This window comes from Gossypium arboreum, chromosome 6, assembly GCF_025698485.1.
Source record: "Gossypium arboreum isolate Shixiya-1 chromosome 6, ASM2569848v2, whole genome shotgun sequence".
Taxonomy (NCBI): Eukaryota; Viridiplantae; Streptophyta; class Magnoliopsida; order Malvales; family Malvaceae; genus Gossypium; species Gossypium arboreum.
This window is the reverse complement of record NC_069075.1, coordinates 27375081-27395399: the sequence shown is the minus strand read 5'-3', so window position 1 is coordinate 27395399 and position 20319 is coordinate 27375081. Positions and strand designations below refer to the sequence as shown.

At 31.2% G+C, this 20319-nt stretch overlaps 1 protein-coding gene across 1 annotated transcript; it reads right to left on the bottom strand.

Moving 5' to 3' along the window:
* Positions 1-4203: 4203 nt before the first annotated feature.
* Positions 4204-5360, bottom strand: LOC108485560 (uncharacterized). Its single transcript, XM_017789415.2, has one exon. The coding sequence runs from the start codon at positions 5277-5279 to the stop codon at positions 4458-4460; it is 822 nt and encodes a 273-aa protein (XP_017644904.1). The 5' UTR covers positions 5280-5360; the 3' UTR covers positions 4204-4457.
* Positions 5361-20319: the final 14959 nt, after the last annotated feature.

The following is a 20319-nucleotide window of genomic DNA, read 5'->3' as shown; positions in this document are numbered from 1 at the left end:
CAAAAGGAGGCATTGATAGTGTGGATGACTTGACTTTAATGATCCCGAATCCGATTGCTATCGAGCAAAATCTATAAAACAGAGAGCCAAAGCAACGGGTAAGCATTTTCATGCTTAGTAAGTCTCAAGGAATAAAATCAGCTTTAATTAAAGCAATACATTCACATAGCCAAATGCATCATTTCATTAATACACATTCACATAATCATTCTTACTTCCCACTTCATCATTATATACTTTCACAAGGTATCAACCTATTCAATAGCTGAAATTGTTAGTCGATTGAGCGAATGTTGCTCAAACATGTCGACTTTCCAATGCACATATAAACATACCTTATTCTTTGGGCCTTTCGAGCGCATTTAATTGAATTTATTACAGCAACCAACACTCACTTCCAGCCCAAGCTTCTTCGAATACAACCGGATATAACCACGTGCACAAATGCCTTCGGTCTTAGCCCGGATAGAACGACTCGCATACGAATGCCTTGGTCTTAGCTCGGATGTAGCCACTAGCACAATTGCCTTCGGTCTTAACCGGATATACTTTCCAGCATAAATGTCTTTGGGACTTAGCCCAGATATCATTCAATTTCTCATGCACACATACATCAATAATCATTAGACATTCATGTTTCATTCTCGCTACCAAGGCTCAAACACAAAGGTAATCACTAGCATAATCGCCTTCGGACTTAGCCCGGTATCATTCAAATACTCATACACACATAAATCAATAATCAATACACATCCATATTTCATTCCACATAATTCAAGTAGGGTCACTTCTTGAGGACTTACCTCGGATGTTGTCGAACGGCTTTTACGGCTATTCGATCACTTTTTCCTTCCCCTTGTCCAATTGTGGCCCTCTAAGCTCTTGAGCTAATTCAAACAAATTCAATTTATTAAAACCTCATTGTGCTAGCTTATGGCCGAATATGACAAGGAGTTTAAATGGTCATATGGCCACCCTTTAGCTTGAATACACAATGGTCATGCACATTTTATACTACATCAAGCAATTCAATACAATTCATTCGAGCATCATGGAAAAGCTAAGGCCATCAATAGGCTACCTAAGGCCGAATATACATGTCCATGTTGAGGCCAATTATGCACTTAATACCACACAAAAACAGCATGCATTTTACTAGTTAATGCTTTGCATATTGTAGCTCAAAACTTATAATATAGCATCAAGCACTCATATGTGTGCTAGGCAGAATGTGCTTGCAATTTCACAAACATTCTTCAACATCTTCTTCTTTAAACAAACATATTCATCACTTACTTCATAACCAAAACATCATGTGCAAACATATATATACATATATGAGCATGGCGAATTTCAAGGTGTCCATAGCCATCCAAAACACAAATTTTTAACTAACATACAAGAAGCATGAACCATGCTCATGAATGCATCATGGCCGAATACATCACAATCATGCCCTTTCAACTTCAATCATGGTTAAACAAAAAGAAAACTCAAAGTCTTACTCAAGATGGCTACAAAGAAATTTCAAGAGTAGACAATCCATCATTGCATGCATCATCATCAAGCTTCACACTTAGCATGCAATGGCTTTATCACAATACCAACTTTTGACCAAATACCACTTCCATGTCATAACAAGGATTTGAACCATGGCTAATATGAACATCAAGTTGGCAACTAAACATGCATGAATCTCATGACACAACCTCATACATACCTTAATCTTGGTACAAGTATGGCCAAATCTCCTTCTAGTTCTCTTCTAAACCAAAAATGGAGCAAAATCCTTTCTTCCTCCTTATGATTTTCGGCCAAAAGATGAGAAAGGATGAACACAACAATTTTTCTTTCTTCCTTCTTTCTCAACTCACGGCAAGGGGGATTACCACACTCACACACATTTTTTTTTCATTCTTTTATCACCCATACACCTTTGTTTATTATTTCACCCTAATGCACCAACAAAACATGTTTCATGACATGTTTAGCCCATACTCCCTTGTCATGGCCGGCCACCACCTATAAAAGGGGGAATTTTGACATGCAAGTCCATTATTTTGCATGCATGCTTTAATTAGTCATCACACATTTCCCTATCGTACTTTCAAAGTTCACTACTAAGTCCTTTCTAGTGGAATTCACCTTTATAACACTAAATCAATCATCATAAAATGTCATACATGAGCACACACATATTATAGGCATCAAAACAAATTTTTAATTATTTTTATGCCTCGGTTTTGTGGTCCCGAAACCACATTCCGACTAGGGTCAATTTTGGGCTGTCACAATGTACTCTAGATTGCAAGCTAACTCTAGAGCGACAATGGCCTTACGGAGAGGTAAAAACTCGTACCGATTGTTCTACATGTTGATATATTTGGCATGGAATCTAATCCAATTCTCATCCGGCCTCCCTCGCTAGCCGATAAGATACAGATCATCGAGGTCCTAAGGTGCCACTGGAATTGATTGCCTGAACCTGAATTGTCACAAGACCCTATTTGACTCATAAATCTCCATAGTAGCGTACACTACCAATGGCACATTCACGTGCCAAATGTTAAGATTCACCAAGAATTCAATGGGATGTATTCCTGACTTGTCAGATCCTTGTATGGTGTCCATTAAAACTATATTAAAATAATAAAAAATTAGTTATATATACTATTAAATCTCAAATCAAATATGTTAATGTTATGCAATTCAAATTAAAAAAAAAAAACTTACATCTTCTTCAGATTGTTGGTCTAATAGAAGCTGCATATCTCGCAGCTCCTTCGTTAGGCTTGAGTAACTCGGCCTATGATTCCACCTATTGAAATAATTTGTTAACAGAATAATTTAAACGTTAAATTATTTTATTATGGTAAATAAATTATCTAATGAATTTTGCCTTGTTACGAGTGGGAACATGTAAGGGTTTGCTTTAGGACGTAAAAATTGCAGTCAGTATCGCGCCCATGACTGCAGTAGTAGCATGCAACCACTAATTTTAATTTTTCGAGGTTGTGTCACCCAACACATCTCCCGATATAAGGTTGCCAACACGGCGGACCTCTAACTGAGTTCGGCCGCTTTTTTAAAGTTGACAAGTTTTAGCATCTACCTTAAATGGACGAGATTTAGTGACTTATCCGGTAGTAGGATACCCCCGATTATCATAAGGATGTAAGCCCGAGTGTGTTGCTCTCTTTCAACTTCAGTCAAATCCTCATCGAGCTTACTGAAATTTCTTCTTAACAAAGCCATTTCTATTTGGCCTCCAAAAATTATCTCCGAAACCAGCCCCAAAAGTTTGTCGCATATTACTTTCCAATCGTCTGCGTGAATAGTCTCAGTCACTACGAACCTATCCACTAGTAACCTGAGTTGTTACTGCACGTCCTCCAGAGTGATAGTACACTTGCTACATGGAAGATGGAAACTGTGCGTCTTGGGTCTCCACATTTCTACCATCGCACTTACGAGTGTTGGGTCCAACTTACACCCGCTACCTACAAGGGCCACGTGTGAAAAACTGACTTCTCTCAAGTAGGGTTCTATCAATGGTGATTGAGGAACAGGTAGATTACGAATGTTATTTTGTAAAATTTGATCTTCTGCCTATTCAAGGAAAAAATATACAAAATATTAAATTCAAGTATAACAAAAAAAATATAAAAATTAGAGTACATTAAAATATAATAATAAATATTCTTACCATTTGCAATTGATCGATGAAAATGTGGTTCTTATCATGATAGATTAGAGAATTTGCCATTTATAATTTTGAAAAAAAACTGAATAATTTGTATTAGAAAAAATAATTCAAGAAAATGTTAAGGTAATTTAAATAAAATAAAATAAAATTGAGAGAAAAAAAATTGAGTGAATTTAAGTGGGTATTGAGAGAAATTAGAGAAAGGGTTGAGATTGAAATGGAAAAAAAAATGAAATGAGGAGGGATGGTTTATAGGAAAATAAAATTTGAACGTTTGGGAGTGTCTAGTGATTAATTAAATAGTCATTAGAAAAATAACGATTATTTTAACCGTTGGAGGAAAAACGCTCCTAGCCAGAAGCATTTCAAAGAAAATAGTCTATTACCATAATTTTTCCTAAATGGACCTATTCAGGAAAATTTTTTCTAACATTTATTGGTAAATTATTCCAACTAATTTGTATCAAACATAAAATAAGCAATAAAATGAAACAAAATTCCGATCAAGTTAAATTGGATTTTTGGACCCTAGGTACTTGCAAAATCATTGCTATTGTGGTTATTTTTATTCTTTTGCTGTTCAATACAGACATTGTTAATAAAGTTTGGGCCAAAATACTAGAAAAAGCCCTTAGACTTTTCAAAATTTCATAAATCTATGCCATCAGCAGCACCACTGCTGCCACCGTCGTTCCCACCGCTGAAATACTGCTTGACAGCCAGTCTTATATTCTCAAACGGTTCACACCACTCAAAGAATTGCACCAACTTCTCCAGCTCCCTCACCGTCCTCCACAAACGGTGGTATGGGGATAGCATTCTCCGGCTGCAAAGTGTAAGCATTTGGGTTATCATCAACTATCACAACTTTGCCCAAATCCCTCCCAATTTCCGACAAGTCTTTAACCATCTTCTCTTCCATTTCCTTGCAGGAATCCCGATAAAGCCGGTACGATATTAGCCCCTTAGGGTCAAGCTTATCCAAAACCTGCGAAGCATATTGCTCAAGTCCGGCCGTGAACACCACCACCTCATGTTTCTTGCTGATTTCTTCCAAGAAAGAATCGACACCAGGACGTTTCAACACGTAAAATTTCATGATTTGACCATCGATGCTCGGCCTTACTACGAAATCATACATTTTGGGAGGTGGGTCGGGGCTTGAATGCACCAGGGTCTCGTCTAGATCAAGGATGATGGTTTTTTTGGTCTCCGAAATCGGCGGCGGAAGCAAGCAACGGTCGAACACTAGAGTTCGAGGAACAATGGAATTGCTTTCTAGTTGATCTCGTTTGAGGATTTTGAACCCCTTGTAGCGGCGTTTGGTGGTAGAAGGAGTTGCAATGCGGGCTAACTTGGAGAAAAGCCTGACAAGGCGGCGATGGCATATCTTAATGGACTTGTTAAGGGAGGCAATGACGGTGACAGAAGCATTCTTCTTCGTCGGAGAAGTCTTTCTCCTGTGGCGTTTGATGGATCGTGGCGGAGTTCTCTTGATAATCTTGGAAACCATTTTTTCAGTGTTCTGTATTAGTGTTATCAGCCAGACAACAAAAAAGAAAAAAAAAAACATTATATAAAGGAAAAAGTTGGTAGATTTTAGAAACACAACCCGAAGGTTTCCTTTAACGAGGATTTTGGAGAAAGGCGAGGGTCGGTCTGTAGTCCGTTATGTTTTCAATTTTGGCTCGGAGTAACGGTCATGAAGTTAGGTTCGGAATAGAGCTGTGGTAAATTACTATTGAGCCACGGACTAAATTACTTTTTTCTTATGTCGATCATTACTTACTTTTCTGAGATAAAAAGTTCAAATATTCAAAAGTCGGACTAAATTAGATATTGGATTTTGATAAAAATATGAGTAAGCCGCAGTAAATCTCATTCAATTATTCACTTAATTATGAAAAATTATAAAATTATTATTTAATTATTAATTTTATTATTTAATTATAAAAATTATAAAATAATCACTTAAATATTAATTTTATTTTTTTAGTTATCAACGGAATAATGTATAAATAAAAACACTAAAAGAATCTAAGATAGTTGGATGAAAAAAATAACATTGAATATTTAATTGACCAATTTGTAAATTTTATAAGATGACCAAAAAAGAAATAAATTAATAATTGGGTGACATTTTATAACTTTTTATAATTAAGTGATTAAAAAATTATAATTTAATGACTGTTAATATAGTTTATTCAAAATTAATAGACTTAAAACTTAAATTTAAACAAAAAAATAAAAGGTAAAGCCCTCAAACTATAGCATGTTTAAATAAACTGTCTTATCTATTTTATAGTTAAATAAACCCTAATTTATGATTTAAATCCATATAAACCCTAATTTATTATTTAAATCCATTAAAACCCTTAATTTGAAATGAAGTAAATCTTTTAAGTTTTAATATTCTATGCTTATATAGAGGATGATATGATATTATTTTATTTTAGAAAATTATTGAATATATTACTGTAAGTGGAGTGTTTAGATTCCACAAATAAATTAAGAGTTTGACAAATATATTATAAAATATAATAAATAAATAAATTATATAAATAAATATAAAAATTTTCAAATATTTACCTTCTTATTTTTTCTTTTTCTTTTAGTTTGATACATGTCATATTTTATTGGTTATAGATATTTAATCTAAATATTTTAAACTCTTAAATCCACGATATTATAACTTTTCACACATGAGAAATTAATTAAATACATTAATTTAAACAGAGAACAATACCTCTGATCTTAGTCTTAATCTAGGAGATTAAAAAGTATATTCAATTTCTGTTTGTTTTCCTTTCTCTACTCTTCAAAAATTTGCACATCAATGAATGATTTAATCTAAATATTTTATCTTGAAAATAATCCTACCTTATATAGTTTTATTCAATGAATGATTTATTCAACAGTTGATTTAATACTCTATTAATTAAAGCTTAATTTATTCTTACATAAATAATTTTAGCCCCAATAAAAACCTTAACCTGTTATAACTATTCACTTAAAATAAGTCACTTACAATAATATTTAAACTCAAATAAAATACAAGTGAAATTTAACAACAAAGATACAAACAAACTCAGTACAAGCACTCTCTAAAAGATTTATCCCAACATGCGAATAAATTGGTTATTTATTGGCAAAATGAGACAGCTTCTCTAAGCAGAATTTGTGAAGAAAAATTCATCAATTTAGTGCATAATAATTTTCGATAAAAACCTCTAATATTTATTTTAAAATAAATCTTATTAATCAATTAAAATTAACAATTTATTCTCCAAGATAAAGGCTTAAAGGATAAGGGTAAGCCTTATTAGATAACACATGTAGATTTCTAGACTTTTCAATAGCTAAATTTGTTTAGGGTGAGATAAAAAAATGTTTTAAAGATCATTTGCTAAGAGAGAAAATAATCATGGAGGTGAAAGTCTAAAATGCCAAGACGTAACTCCACTTCGATTTATCTTGAAGTAATACCTGGACTATTATCCAAAAGTTTGTTTGTACATCTGTTACAAACATTAAAATGTACAAACATTTCAAAAAATTGTTTGATGGGACATCAAAGTCCCAATATTATTTAATATTGTTGTGGTGCTGAAATGATATCAAAGCTTAGATTAGTCGAGATGTCAACCCCGTCATTTATACTAACAAGCATAAGAATGTTATGTGTGGTGCTTTTAGTGGAGTCATTTAATGGAACATGTCATTTCGACATTTGACTAGGTTAGGTGCTAGACATTGTATTTTAATACAGTCAAGACATTGCTAACGATCAAGAAAAATAAAAACAAATTTAGTCACATGGTCATTTCACTAAAATATTATGGCTGAATTTTCTATTGTTAGAAGGTGTGTGACCTAAATTTTTGTTAAAATAAAATATAAGTGGCAAGATAAGAGATCTAGATAGGCTGCACGAAGGCGAAGGCTGCAGCTCATCGTAGATCCCCAATAAGCCAAATACATGCTATACAAGTAAAATCCTTATAGAAGTTTACTCCCTCTATTTGATGTTGATTAGAATAAAGTGTTTTAATCTTACTGCATTACTTCTATTTGACTTTGATAAGAATAAGATTTTTAAACCACTACAAGAAAACAGGGCTTTAGCGACGTTTTTTGTGGCATTTGGATAAAAAACGCCGCAAATATTATACATTAGCGGGCAAAAAATTGAGCAATAGCGGCGTTTTTGGTCCAAACGCCGCTATAGATCGAGGTTTTAGCGGCGCTTTTGGAAAAACGCCGCTATAGATCGAGGTTTTAGCGGCGCTTCTGGAAAAACGCTGCTATAGATCGAGGTTTTAGCAACGCTTCTACATAGATCAAGCTTTTAGCGGCACGTTTGGAGAAGCGCCGCTATAGATCAAGCTTTTAGCGGCGCTTTTGGAGAAACACCGCTATAGATCGAGCTTTTAGCGGCGCTTTTGAAAAACGCAGCAAAAAATATATCTATCTATTTATTATTTAACTTGTTTCTTTATATTAATTAAAATTCAATTTATTTTTCAAAAAAATAAAGACACGAGAAAAAATTTGAAAGTAAAAATATAGAAAATATTTGTTAAAAATGAAAAATTAATTATCATTATAGTTTAAGGTTTATTGTATATGGTTTAGGGTTTAAGATTTAAGAGTTACTATTTTAAGGTTTATGGGTTATGGGTTTAGGGTTTATGGTTTAAAGGTTGGAGTTTAAGGTTTAGGGTTTAGGGTTTATGGGTTATGTTTTATAATTTAGGGTTTAGGGTTTAGGGATGGGGTTAGCAATTTAGGGTTTGGATTAATAAGTATTTTTAATTTATATATTAAATAATTTCTTATATAATTGTAAAGAGATAAAATTAATTTTAATATATTAAAATTATGATTATAGTTTAAATTATTTAAGAGATAATAGATAAACTTTATATATATTAAATGGTTTAGGATTTAAGGTTTAGTTGAGATTTGTTAAATGATGAAATTTTATACCATCAATTAATGCTTTTATATTTAAAAATATTTAATCTAAACCATTTGATATATTTAAGTATTAGATTTAAAAAATTGATAAATAAATAAAATAAAGTAATGATTGATATGGATAGGTAACTATCTATTTTGGATAAGACCAAATTATAACAAATAAAATGAAATACAAAACTAAAATCATTCCACATCGAACATCTAACAAAATAATTATATTTTAGTTTTGAAGAAATACCTCTAATAAAATGGATATTAGATCGGAAAAGAGTAATATAAAATCATATTTAACGTCTCAATCTTTAATAGAAATTTGATATGTGATAGATTAATTGCTTACATTGGATAATTCTAACTTAATAATTAATTATACCCATTTAATTATTTGTTTTCTTATTAAAATATATGATATTTATTTTCGAGTACTTAGTTTCTTCTTTTATAAAAATCTAATTTATAAAAATAGTAATAAAAATATTTTATAAAATCATGTAACTAATAATTTTTAACAGACAAAATAAAAATTTTTTAGCAAAGTAAAACGACGTCGTTTTGTTCAAAATGAAATGATTTTTTGCGGCGTTTTTAAGTAAAACACCACAAAAGGTAAGTAATAGCGGCGTTTTATAAAAAACGCCGCAAAAAATCATTTTCCTTCCTCACGTGTTTTATCCCCAAAAATTTCCCCCTGAAACCCCTAATTTTCCCCCCTAAAATCAAATTTTTCCTTTCATCTTAACCCATTTCAACTTTCCTTCATTGATTTTTGTGTGTTTTTTATTTTAAATCTCTCTGCAACATATATCAGTTGAAGCTTCAACCTTTATACCCAAATACAAGATTTTGAGTTTAAAAAAGCATCAGTCTTTGTTCTTTTGTGTATAAATCATGAGATTTGTTTGGTTTCTAAGAAAATATTTTATTCGTGTTTGGAAGATTTTCTTCACCACCTCTTCGTTTCATTTTCCCGAGAAAATGTTGGACTTGACGGAAAATCCCAAGTTGGTAAGTATAATCTCTCTGGGTTTTTTTCATTTTTTCATCATCATAATCAATCGTTTCATTTCTAATATAAATCCTTGAAAAAATTTTATCTTGAATTTGGGGATAGGATTTGGCATCTTCAATGAGATTTCAACACAAAAATCTCAGTTTGGATCATATAGGTGGGTTTCAATACGGTTGATAAACACGATAGCTTCGTTATCGACATGGATAGTTTCTCTTATGGAGGACTCAATAAAGGAATCAATCAAAACCCAAGAATCATAGTAAGTTTACTTTCTTTATTTTTTTCTAGGAAAATTTCCAAAATCTTGCAATATCTCTTCAAGCAGGTGTGGCCTTTTCTTTATTGCTAATAGTCTATTTTGCTCTAACTATTATGTTGTGTATTGCAATGCCAAATGTGTAGTTGCATTGAAAATGAAAGTCAAATCACTTCAGGTATTCTTTTCTTTTTCCTCTTATGAATTCGATATTGAAATGTGTTTTAATTCAATTTTGAGTAATTGATTTTTTTTTTAGTTTTATTATCTTTGAATCTGCTGATTTGATTTACTGGAAACGATTTTTTTGATTTTGGGTAATTTGAATTGGATTTGATCCATGGTATTTGTGGACTGTGAAGGTATTGATTCAAGAACAAAGCAATCAACATAGCTTCTTTTCTTTTTTTCTTTTTGTTCAAAATAGTGTAAATTAATTGTTTAAGATTATAAGCCTATGAGTAATTGAAACCAAATAATCCTTGTTCTGGCCAAATATTCGTAAAATTCTCCCCCTTGTGGACTGTAAATTGAGTTATCGATCTGATTGCGGGAATGTTGTATCCACTGTACAGATTATAGAAGCATTCATATGCTTTCTCATTGACCTTAGGTTGCTTTTCCCCTTCCTTTCTTTTGGTTTTCTTGTCCACCTAAACTAGATATTGTTATGTGAAATATGGTTTACATAAAGTATTATATGCCTTTTTTTGTTTACTTTCTGGACTGATTACACTCTCCATAAGAATGTAAAAGCCTTTTTGGAACGATGACCTTTGAACCATACCTGACCTGCTATGCAGGTTCCTATACAAGTGAATAAGTATACAAGTGAATAAGTACTTGGCATATAGTGATGGAATGCAAGTGATTGAATCAGGGAAGCTGTCAAATGCAGATCCACGACTTGGATGTTTTACCACATGCCGAACTGGACCAGTTAGTCTTGGAATCCCTTTGGAGATTGCATTTGGTTTCTTTACTGATAGATATTGTTATGAGATTCTTGTTTCTGAATGCAGCTTACCTTAATTAATTTTCCAGGCCAAGTGGTCAACCTTGTCTTGATTCAGAGGAGTTCAAAATTGTCATGACTTAAATGAGGCTATTTCTCGAGAACGCTACAAGGATCTTGGTAGTCTCCTCTGTCTTTCTCGAGACATTGTAGTGCTATTTAACATAGGCTTAAGCCATTTGTCTTTTGTCCAATAGAATATATATCTAATTATGATTAAAAAGAAGACTGGAGTGTAATTTTGTTAGGTCAAGCTGAGCTTAATTAGAATTGTAGCTTCCTCCTCATTTGTCGACTTTTTTATTTTTTTCATTAATTATCATTAATATGTTTATTATGATTCGATGCTCTCTGACAACTGATTTGAGAGACAAACTTGATAAGTTCCGGCAGCAAGGAACTTGAGGAAATTCACGTGATGTGATGTTTATAATATGTAAATCTTTAAGGGCTTTAGTGAATTGTGTGGTAGTGTCTCTGTATCATATCTCGCCTATCTGTTTATTTATTTATTTCAACAAAACTTGTAATAATTTGTTGCGATTGTTTATGCTGGAGTTTTCAAGTGTAAAGCAATGAGTTATTATTGAAGTGACATCTATCGATCCGTGACAAGCAATTGTTTCTCATCCTTTTTATTAATTCATATGAATTTATATGGAATAGGAAAGTCTCGTGAATATATATGTATATAAATAATTTTTGTACAGATATAGTTAGAATATTGGTAACAATTATTATTATTATTATTATTATTATTATTATTATCATTATATGTTAAAGCACGTTGGTTTATGATGACGCTTAACAAAATATGTTTCTTGTTTCACCTGCTACCATTAGGTCCAATTTTAAATTAGAGATATAATAAAGCTGAGTTGTTTAATATTAATGAACTAACAAGAAATATATATAATGTTTTCGATTTTTTTACTGTCTTGAATATTAAGTAGCATATATATGAAATTATGAACTTGAGCTTGCTTGATTTGTTCCATATGCAAGACAAATCACTACAAGAACAGAATACCAAAAACAAGAAAGATTGATATAAAGCTTTATCACTCTTATCAATCACTTACCAACTCCTTGATCACCATGTTTGCCAAAGGTAAAGTCATTGATTATATACATAAATTCCTCAAAAGATAAAAGAATACCAAAAATCTCAATATTCAGCTTGCTTTTTTCTTTTTCCTATCATGAACAGACAAAAAATGTGATGAAGATGATTATATTCTCACCTACCAGGACAAAGAAGGAGAATGGCTGATTGCAGGCGATATTCCATGGCAGTAAGAATATTTTTCCTTCCTTTTCTTGGTTCCTTACTCTAGTTTTCTTATTACAAGCAACCTTTGCGAATAATAGTAATCATGGAAGGAGTACAAGAAAAAAAAACATAAATTTATCCGACATTTATAAACATTTGCAATCCTTTTACATTATCTTCTCATAGAAAATAACTTTAATCAACTTAACTTATTTGACCGAATTTTAAATACATACGCAAGTTAAGGTTAAAATTGAATTTATGAATAGAGTGTCTAAATTTGGATGAATTAATGTTGGTTTCGTAGAAATTTTGTTAGGAGTGTGCAGCGAATGGAGATAGTTAGGAACTGGGGTTGAACATTGGAGTTTGATGGGATTTGCAGTCTACTTTTATAAGCAAAATTTACTAGTTTATACCCACTTTAGTACTTTGAATATCAATTGTTCCTTCCAATAAGAATGTAGTTTGTAAAATAAAATAAAAAAAGAAAAGAAAAAAACATGTGAAATGAGTGAAGTAGTCGTAGATATTCTAAAAAAAGTAGACTTCAACACTGTTAATCTCTTGTTGCTTTTACTAGGTTAAGAAGCGAATGAAGAAGCCTATCTATGTCTACTACCAACTGGACAATTTCTACCAGAATCATCGGAGGTATATCTTTTCTACCTTCACTATAAGTTTTGCGCTCCATTATGTGCTCTATTGCATGCTGGCTGATCTTTAAAATGATGTTAAGGATATCCTCTTTTTCATTAGCAGACATCATGCAATATTTTAACTAATTCTATTAGCATTTACCATATGCTTTTTACTTGAACCCATATGATTTTTGGGTTTTATGGAAGTTTATATCTCTTAAACTGGAATAACAACCATCAGTATAAGTTTCTATTAATGTCCTCTAAATATGAAATCAAATTGTGTTGAATTATATTGTAAAACCACTAGAAAATGTTTGTGTCCTCTTAATATCAAACTCTAGAGTCTAGAATCTAGGCACCTCGGTGTGGATAATAGATTATAACTAGATTTATCTGTCAAAGTGACGATGTATCTGATCATTAGGTTTTGCATCCTTTAGATATTGAAGGTGCGGCAGAGGATTCTATCTTTTCAAGCTGGAAAAGCCGGGGCTTAGCACTTCTTCAAGTGGAATGTTATTTAATGTTGCATTCCATGGTCATTCATCTTAGTTGGAACTTTAATTTTTTGTTATGGAAATAGGGTTTTGCAGCTACCTTGTGTACTAGCTTCTTTAACCATGATGGTTAATTATTACGAGTTTTGTAGTGTTAATTATTACTAGTTTTGTAGCTTCTATTATTTAAACATAATATTTAAATTCTAAATTTAAATTTTAGTTTTAAAGTTAAAATTTTAATAGAAAATTTAATTTAATTAATATTTTTTATTTATCCTTAAAAGTATATAGTTTAAAGTTCAAATTTCAAAAATAAAACATAATATAATATTTATCATAAAAATAAATATTATTTAATAATTTTTTAAAAAGATATATTCTTTAGCGGCGTTTTCAAAAAAAGCGCCGCTAAAGGTAATGATTTTTAGCGGCGTTTGCAGGAAAAGCGCCGCTAAAGGCCATGGCCTTTAGCGGCTTTTTTTTTCATAAACGCCACAAAATGTTAGCGACGTTGTCTTTATCGGCATTTTTGGTGGCACTTGTAAAAGCGTTGCAAATAGTTTATGTGACGCTTAAAAGCGTCGCTATAGGCCTAAAAAAACGCCGCTAAAAGTCAATTTTGCTACAGTGAACCTATAAATAGACGTAATCGTCTCTCCTCTTGTATCATTTAAATTTTGACATAGTAAATTTTCTTCTCCTCTACCCATGGCTTTTGCCCTCAGAAGGATTTCCAGGTAAAATTCTCTGTGTTCTTTTCTCTCTTTCTTTGCAATTCATTGTCATTATCAACGTTCAATTTTCACACCTACTATATACTATTATGAAAGCTACTCATTTCAAGCTTTAGTCTAATGATCTTATCATGTATTACCCTCAAAAGGTATTTATGATCCCTTTAGGTTAAATTTGTTGACCTAATTTGATTCATATTATCTCATGGTCACCATTGTATCTTCTATAATGAAAATGATCATTACTTAGATTAGTAATATTAAAATCATTTGTTTTAGACAAATGAACTCTAACTTCAATTTTCATAATTAATATAGTTCCAATGAGAGAATATAATTTACTCTTTATTCAAGCTATGAATTTCATTTTTGTAAGCGATGTCATACCATGCATAAGTTTTTTATGCAACATACCAACTTATGACCTGCTGGAAAATATGAATATCACATATATAATAAGAGTAGTTACATATTATTATTTAATATTATAAAAGATTAGCTCAAATTAAAAACGATCAAATTTGATTAAGATTTATTGGGTCTCAGCTATTAAATTAAGTATGGACTAAATAAGTGTAGATACTTTAGTAACTAATTTCTAATTGATGATGGGCTGAGAAATTAGGATTAATGTGCAAAAGTTATATTTTAGGGTTATGATCCCCAAATTACACATAGGTAATTTTTCTAATATCTCATCTTTAGAAAAGAGAGTCAAATTCTCAAAATTACTTGTGTGCTAATTTGGAAGATCAAAACCATAAGATCAGAAGATTTTAAAAAATCCATAGATTCAGGTACGCTTCCGCATTTAGATTTATTCTTGATGATTTAACATGACAGATCCTGATTTATGGTTTGTTAAGTTTTATATCAGATATTATTTTATTGTTCTTACATGACCCACTACCATGAGAGATCATGTTTTTAATACATCAAAGTGCATGAGTTATATACAAATGGTTTGTCACTTACTTAGGATTTAGGTAAGTTATACCATGAACATCACAAATAAATAAATCATAAACGAATTTAGGATAAATTCAGTTTGGGTCTTTCCCAATGTATTAACAATTTAAACAATCATATCAATGTCTTTATTTTTGGGAGTCATTCCTTTAATAGCCAAGATAAGTTTTCCCCAATTGGACTTATAAATGACATAAGTGTCTCCTATTATTTGAATCATTTGCTCAATCTAATTTTGTGGACTATGGATAATTTAAATTACTTACTAATATAAGTTATCTTCTCAAATTATCTTCTAATCATATAATACAATTTAATATTATTTAAATCTTAAGTTTAGTTATACATGTTACTTAATGTGTAAAAGAATCATGATAAGGATTTGATGACGTGAGAAACCTATATGAAATTGTGAATATTATCCTCCAACAACATGCTGTGCTTTTTGTGCTAATATTCAATTTCAACTCATTAAAATTAATACTCCTTTTAAACCTCATTAATCTGACATCTCAATTTGAATAAACATCAAGTTCGATGTAACAAATTTGTTTGTGGTAATAAATCATGACAACAAAATAGTTACTCTTTAAAATATTATATTAAAATAAATTATTAATTAAATTCTAAATATAATACAATTATATGGATTTCTAAAACACTTCATTTAATAATACACCTACTATACCGATTAAGAAAAATAAGACAAAATAAACTATTGCACTCTTATAAATTTAAGGTAAGTTTAGATGAGTGATGAAGTGTAGTGTAGTGCATTCAATATTATTTTTCTCGCACTACAATATTTATTTAATTTTATTGTTATCACTATTTTTACACTAATTGCTGATAAATATATCGTTTATCCAAAATCATCATTAAATGTCTAAATATACAAATGATTGAAAAATAAAAATAACCTTGAAACAATAATATTATAAATATAAATTCTAATTAATTTCTAAGATAAAATCAAAAATAATTTTAAAATATAAAAATAATAATTTCATAACTTAGTAACAGATATTTTATTGCAAAACATTCATCGAACTTCTTTTGTCATAAGAGTATTACATGTCTTTTTTTTTTGGGGGAGGGAGGAGGAGGGTTCAAATGAGGAGGAGATGGTTATTTTTTTATAGTGTTTGGGTTAAGTTTTATTTTCTTTTTTAATTTATTTTAGATACTAGGAAAATTTGATTAATTTAGAGATTTAAAAAAAAATAAATGAAATAGGCTGGTTTTTGGGATATTTAGGGCAATAGGCCTATTTTGAAGAGAGAGAGAGAGAAAACATGTGTTGCTTGATGTGCTTTTCTACTGAAGTGGCTGAAAGCACACCCAATAAGATGTGCTTTCCTGCCAAATCGGTTGAAAACGTGTCTTGTTGGATGCGCTTTCAAGCAACAGTAAGTTTCCCCAATGGTCAAAAATTCCAACAAGCAAATTATTTCCAAGGACTAAAAACGACTAGTTTATTTACTATATAAACCCAAACCTTTTATCCCTTTTGCTTTCAAATCTCATTCTTCTAAGTCTCAATTCTCTAAACCTTTTAGTTCTCGATTTTTAAAAATAATTTCTCTAAAATTATTGTTTTTTTTAATTTTATATTTCATAATTTATTTGTTTTTAATTGATTTTTACAATGGCAATTTCACTAATTCGTTTCGATGACAAACACATTTCTGGTGTCTAATTGCAAATGGTAAGAAAATATTTTTAAATTTTTAAATTTTAATTAAGTTCATTATTAAGTTGTTAACATTATGAAATTTATAAATTTTTTATGTTTATATAATCATGTCGAAGACTTGATTTTAGAGACATACATCCACAATTTATCAGTGAGGGTATCGCGTGTAATTGAAGAAGACTTGCTAAAGGCGGGATTCTTGCATGTGTCTCATATGCTCGGAGGTGCAAATTAGATCCCACACTTATCAGCAAATTGGTGGAAAGATGGAGACTTGAGGCACACACATTTCATCTTCCATGCAGTGAGTGTACAATCATACTCGAGAACATGTTACAACTCAGTTTACTAGTGGATGTGCTAGTTTGTAACAACCTATTTTTCAATGTTGCTGGAAACAGTAATTTCGGAATCACAATTCTAACAAGTGAGTACATAAATGTTATTATTTAATATTTATGAGTCAAGTATTATGATATAGTGAATTATAATTTGATAATTTTATTTAATTGAATAATTATTTAAGTACAAGTGGGTTGTACCTTAAGTCAAGTGGTTTTGGAAAATAAGGTATCGGGAGCTCGTTTTTATAAACCGAGTCCGTAAATATTTTTATTAAATATTTATGGAGATATTATAAAAGTGTATTGAAGTTCGGTCTAGAAATTTTAATGATTTGATAGTTAGTTAAGGAAAAAAAGACTAAATCATAAAAGTTGCAAAAATTAATTACAATGAAATTTTAATTACTAGAAGGACCGATTGGACAACTATACCATTATTAAATGGTCAAATGGTGGTGATAGTTAATTATCGCCCACCAAAAGTTGTTAAGTAAAGTTATTCTTATTAATTAAGTGTTAATTTGGATTACTAATAATAATTATTTATTAAAATTAATATAAATTATAAAATGAAAAGAAAAATAAGGTTTTCTTCATTCTATCGTTTTCTTCATCGAACATAAAGGGGAGAAAAAGAGTTTCAAGTTTGTTTACATTCGGCCATTGCATGGTATGAAATTTTAAGCTTATTTTCTTGTAATTTTTAAATTTTTGAGATTATTGCAATTAGGTCCAACTAACTCGTATCTCTAATTTCAAAATTGTTAAAGATTTTAAAACTTTTCATTGATGAATCTTAGATATTTTTTTTATAAAAATTGGTAGATTTGGAAGCTATGAAATGTTTAAGGACTATTCTATTAAATAAATTTTGTTAATTTGCATTTAGGGACTAAATTATGAATATGTCAAAAATACATTAAATTTCTAAAATTTTGGATTTTTGAGGGCTGTAGAAGGACATAATTGAAATTGGAATGAAAAATGAAGCTCAATTGTGAAAAATATGTTTATTTTGGTTTTAGGGACTAAATTTAATAAAATGTAAAAGTTCGGGAGTTTGTGTAAAATAAAGTTAAAAGATTATAAGCATAAATTTAAGTAGTATTATGAGATTGATATTGATATTTTGAATCTTAAATATTATTTAGATCAAGTTGTTGACTTAGGCAAAAAAGGAAAAATTGCTGAATAGTTCCTCGTACCTAAAGCATTACCATTTTGTTAGGTAAGTTTATACAGTATAAATAAGTTTAATTTGTTTTTGAATTATATTGGAATGTAATGGTTTGAATTGTATATGAATTGTTACATAAATTGAGGATTGGATTTAATTAAAATGGATTGATACATAATGAAAATGTTAAGGTTAAGTCCCGATGAACTTAGTAAAAGTCTCGTATAGAAGGTTACGGGTTGATGCCCAAGGTTACACAGTCGTTACGGGGACAGTGGACGTTGGCGGTTGAAGCGATATTTGCGATGCACTACTAGGAAAGGTGTCAGAAATGTTTTTTGGTAGCCACATAGAGATGAAATGGTTTGAAGAAAATTTCAATTATCTCGATAACTCCGCAAGCGTCCTTGAAAGACAATAATACGCCCATCCTGAAGTTAATTGAGGGTATTCAAATGCCCAATAAATCTCAAAATCTAATACATCTAAGGTGGCTACTACAATTTGTCGACTTGAAAGAAGTGGGATGACTCAGTTGAGTATCAATTGTGTTGGGCACACTGTACCGAGAGATGTGCTGGGTGATGCAACCACAAAAGATTAAAATCAATGGTTGCATACTCCTTCTACAGTAATGGGCATGGTACCACTACCATTTTTACGTTCCTAAGTCAACGCCCCTTAATGATTCCCATTTGTAACAAGATAAATTTTATTTGATAATATAGTTATCATAATGTTTATTCATTATTGGAATTTTGAAATAAAATATTATTTGAGTATGTGGAATAATGGGGCAAGTCATATTGGTATAGTGGATGAGCTCGGAGATATCCGACTACTGTTTGATCAACGATCGGAAGTGGAGGTTAGTTTTTGAAATTTTCAATTATATAAATATTTACATAAAGATTTGAAATTTAATTTTAAGTAGATAATGAAATTTATAATTTTGTACTATAGTTTGAATGGATGCAATATACAGATATGAAAATTCAAGAATGCATCCCGACCAAATTTTTGACCAATCACAATATTTGACACGTTAAGGTCCCACTGATAGTTTTCATGACGGTGAAGATGCACAAATTCGACCGAGTGATGTGTTAGTTTCGAGTTTAGGCAAACTATGCCGCCATCACCCTTGGACCTTGAAGAATTTCACAAGGTTAACTTACGGGGGAGGACTAACGAAGATTGGGAAAAATTTCATGAGAAATATATCAACATTTGAGGGAATAGGTATGATTTCATACCTATGCGCAACCATATTCTCGAATTGGAATTGGTGACCTTTCCATGTTACATGAGATGTTTTAGACATCACAGCAAGTCATATCTACTATCGGAGGAGGAAAGGACTAGGCAATGTCATTGTAGGAGACTAAGACAACCACACATGAATCCTAGGTCGGGAGTACATGCTACCTCAATGGACTCATCATCAACTCCAACCCAACATGAGGCATCGATGGCTACACTACCTCCTAGTATGGTTCATATTATTCTAGTGCTTTCACTAACCCCATTATTTTTACATAAACACCATACTATGCCCTATTGTACCCTACATTAACACCTTCTGCAGGTATATTTTTTGCAACACTTCCTTCCCTAGCACAATATTACATGAAAATGCCTACAATACCGGCATATCCACCATCGTCGATAATTCTAATATTTCAGCCACAAACTTGGTTATGCGACACCATACATCCACTAATAGTGTCGTAAACACCCCTAGCATCATTATTCTACTAAGGTGGCTTATCTTAGCAACCACCTGTTATTAGAACGGATGATATACGATGACAACCTAGGATGACATCGCACTTAACCACAGAGGAACGAGATGAAGATAAAGATGGAGCTCGAGGTGAAGATGAAGATGAAGAAGATAAGAACCTGAAACTTGATTATGAAGAAATCCTACTCGCAACTGACAACCACTGGGTTGTGACACACATTTGACCGGACGACGTTGATGATATTTTTACATAGTTTTGTAAT

What these genes read in the sequence shown, in the direction of transcription:
- LOC108485560 (XM_017789415.2), bottom strand. Translation starts at nt 5,279, where the DNA reads ATGTTTTTTTTTTTCTTTTTTGTTGTCTGGCTGATAACACTAATACAG.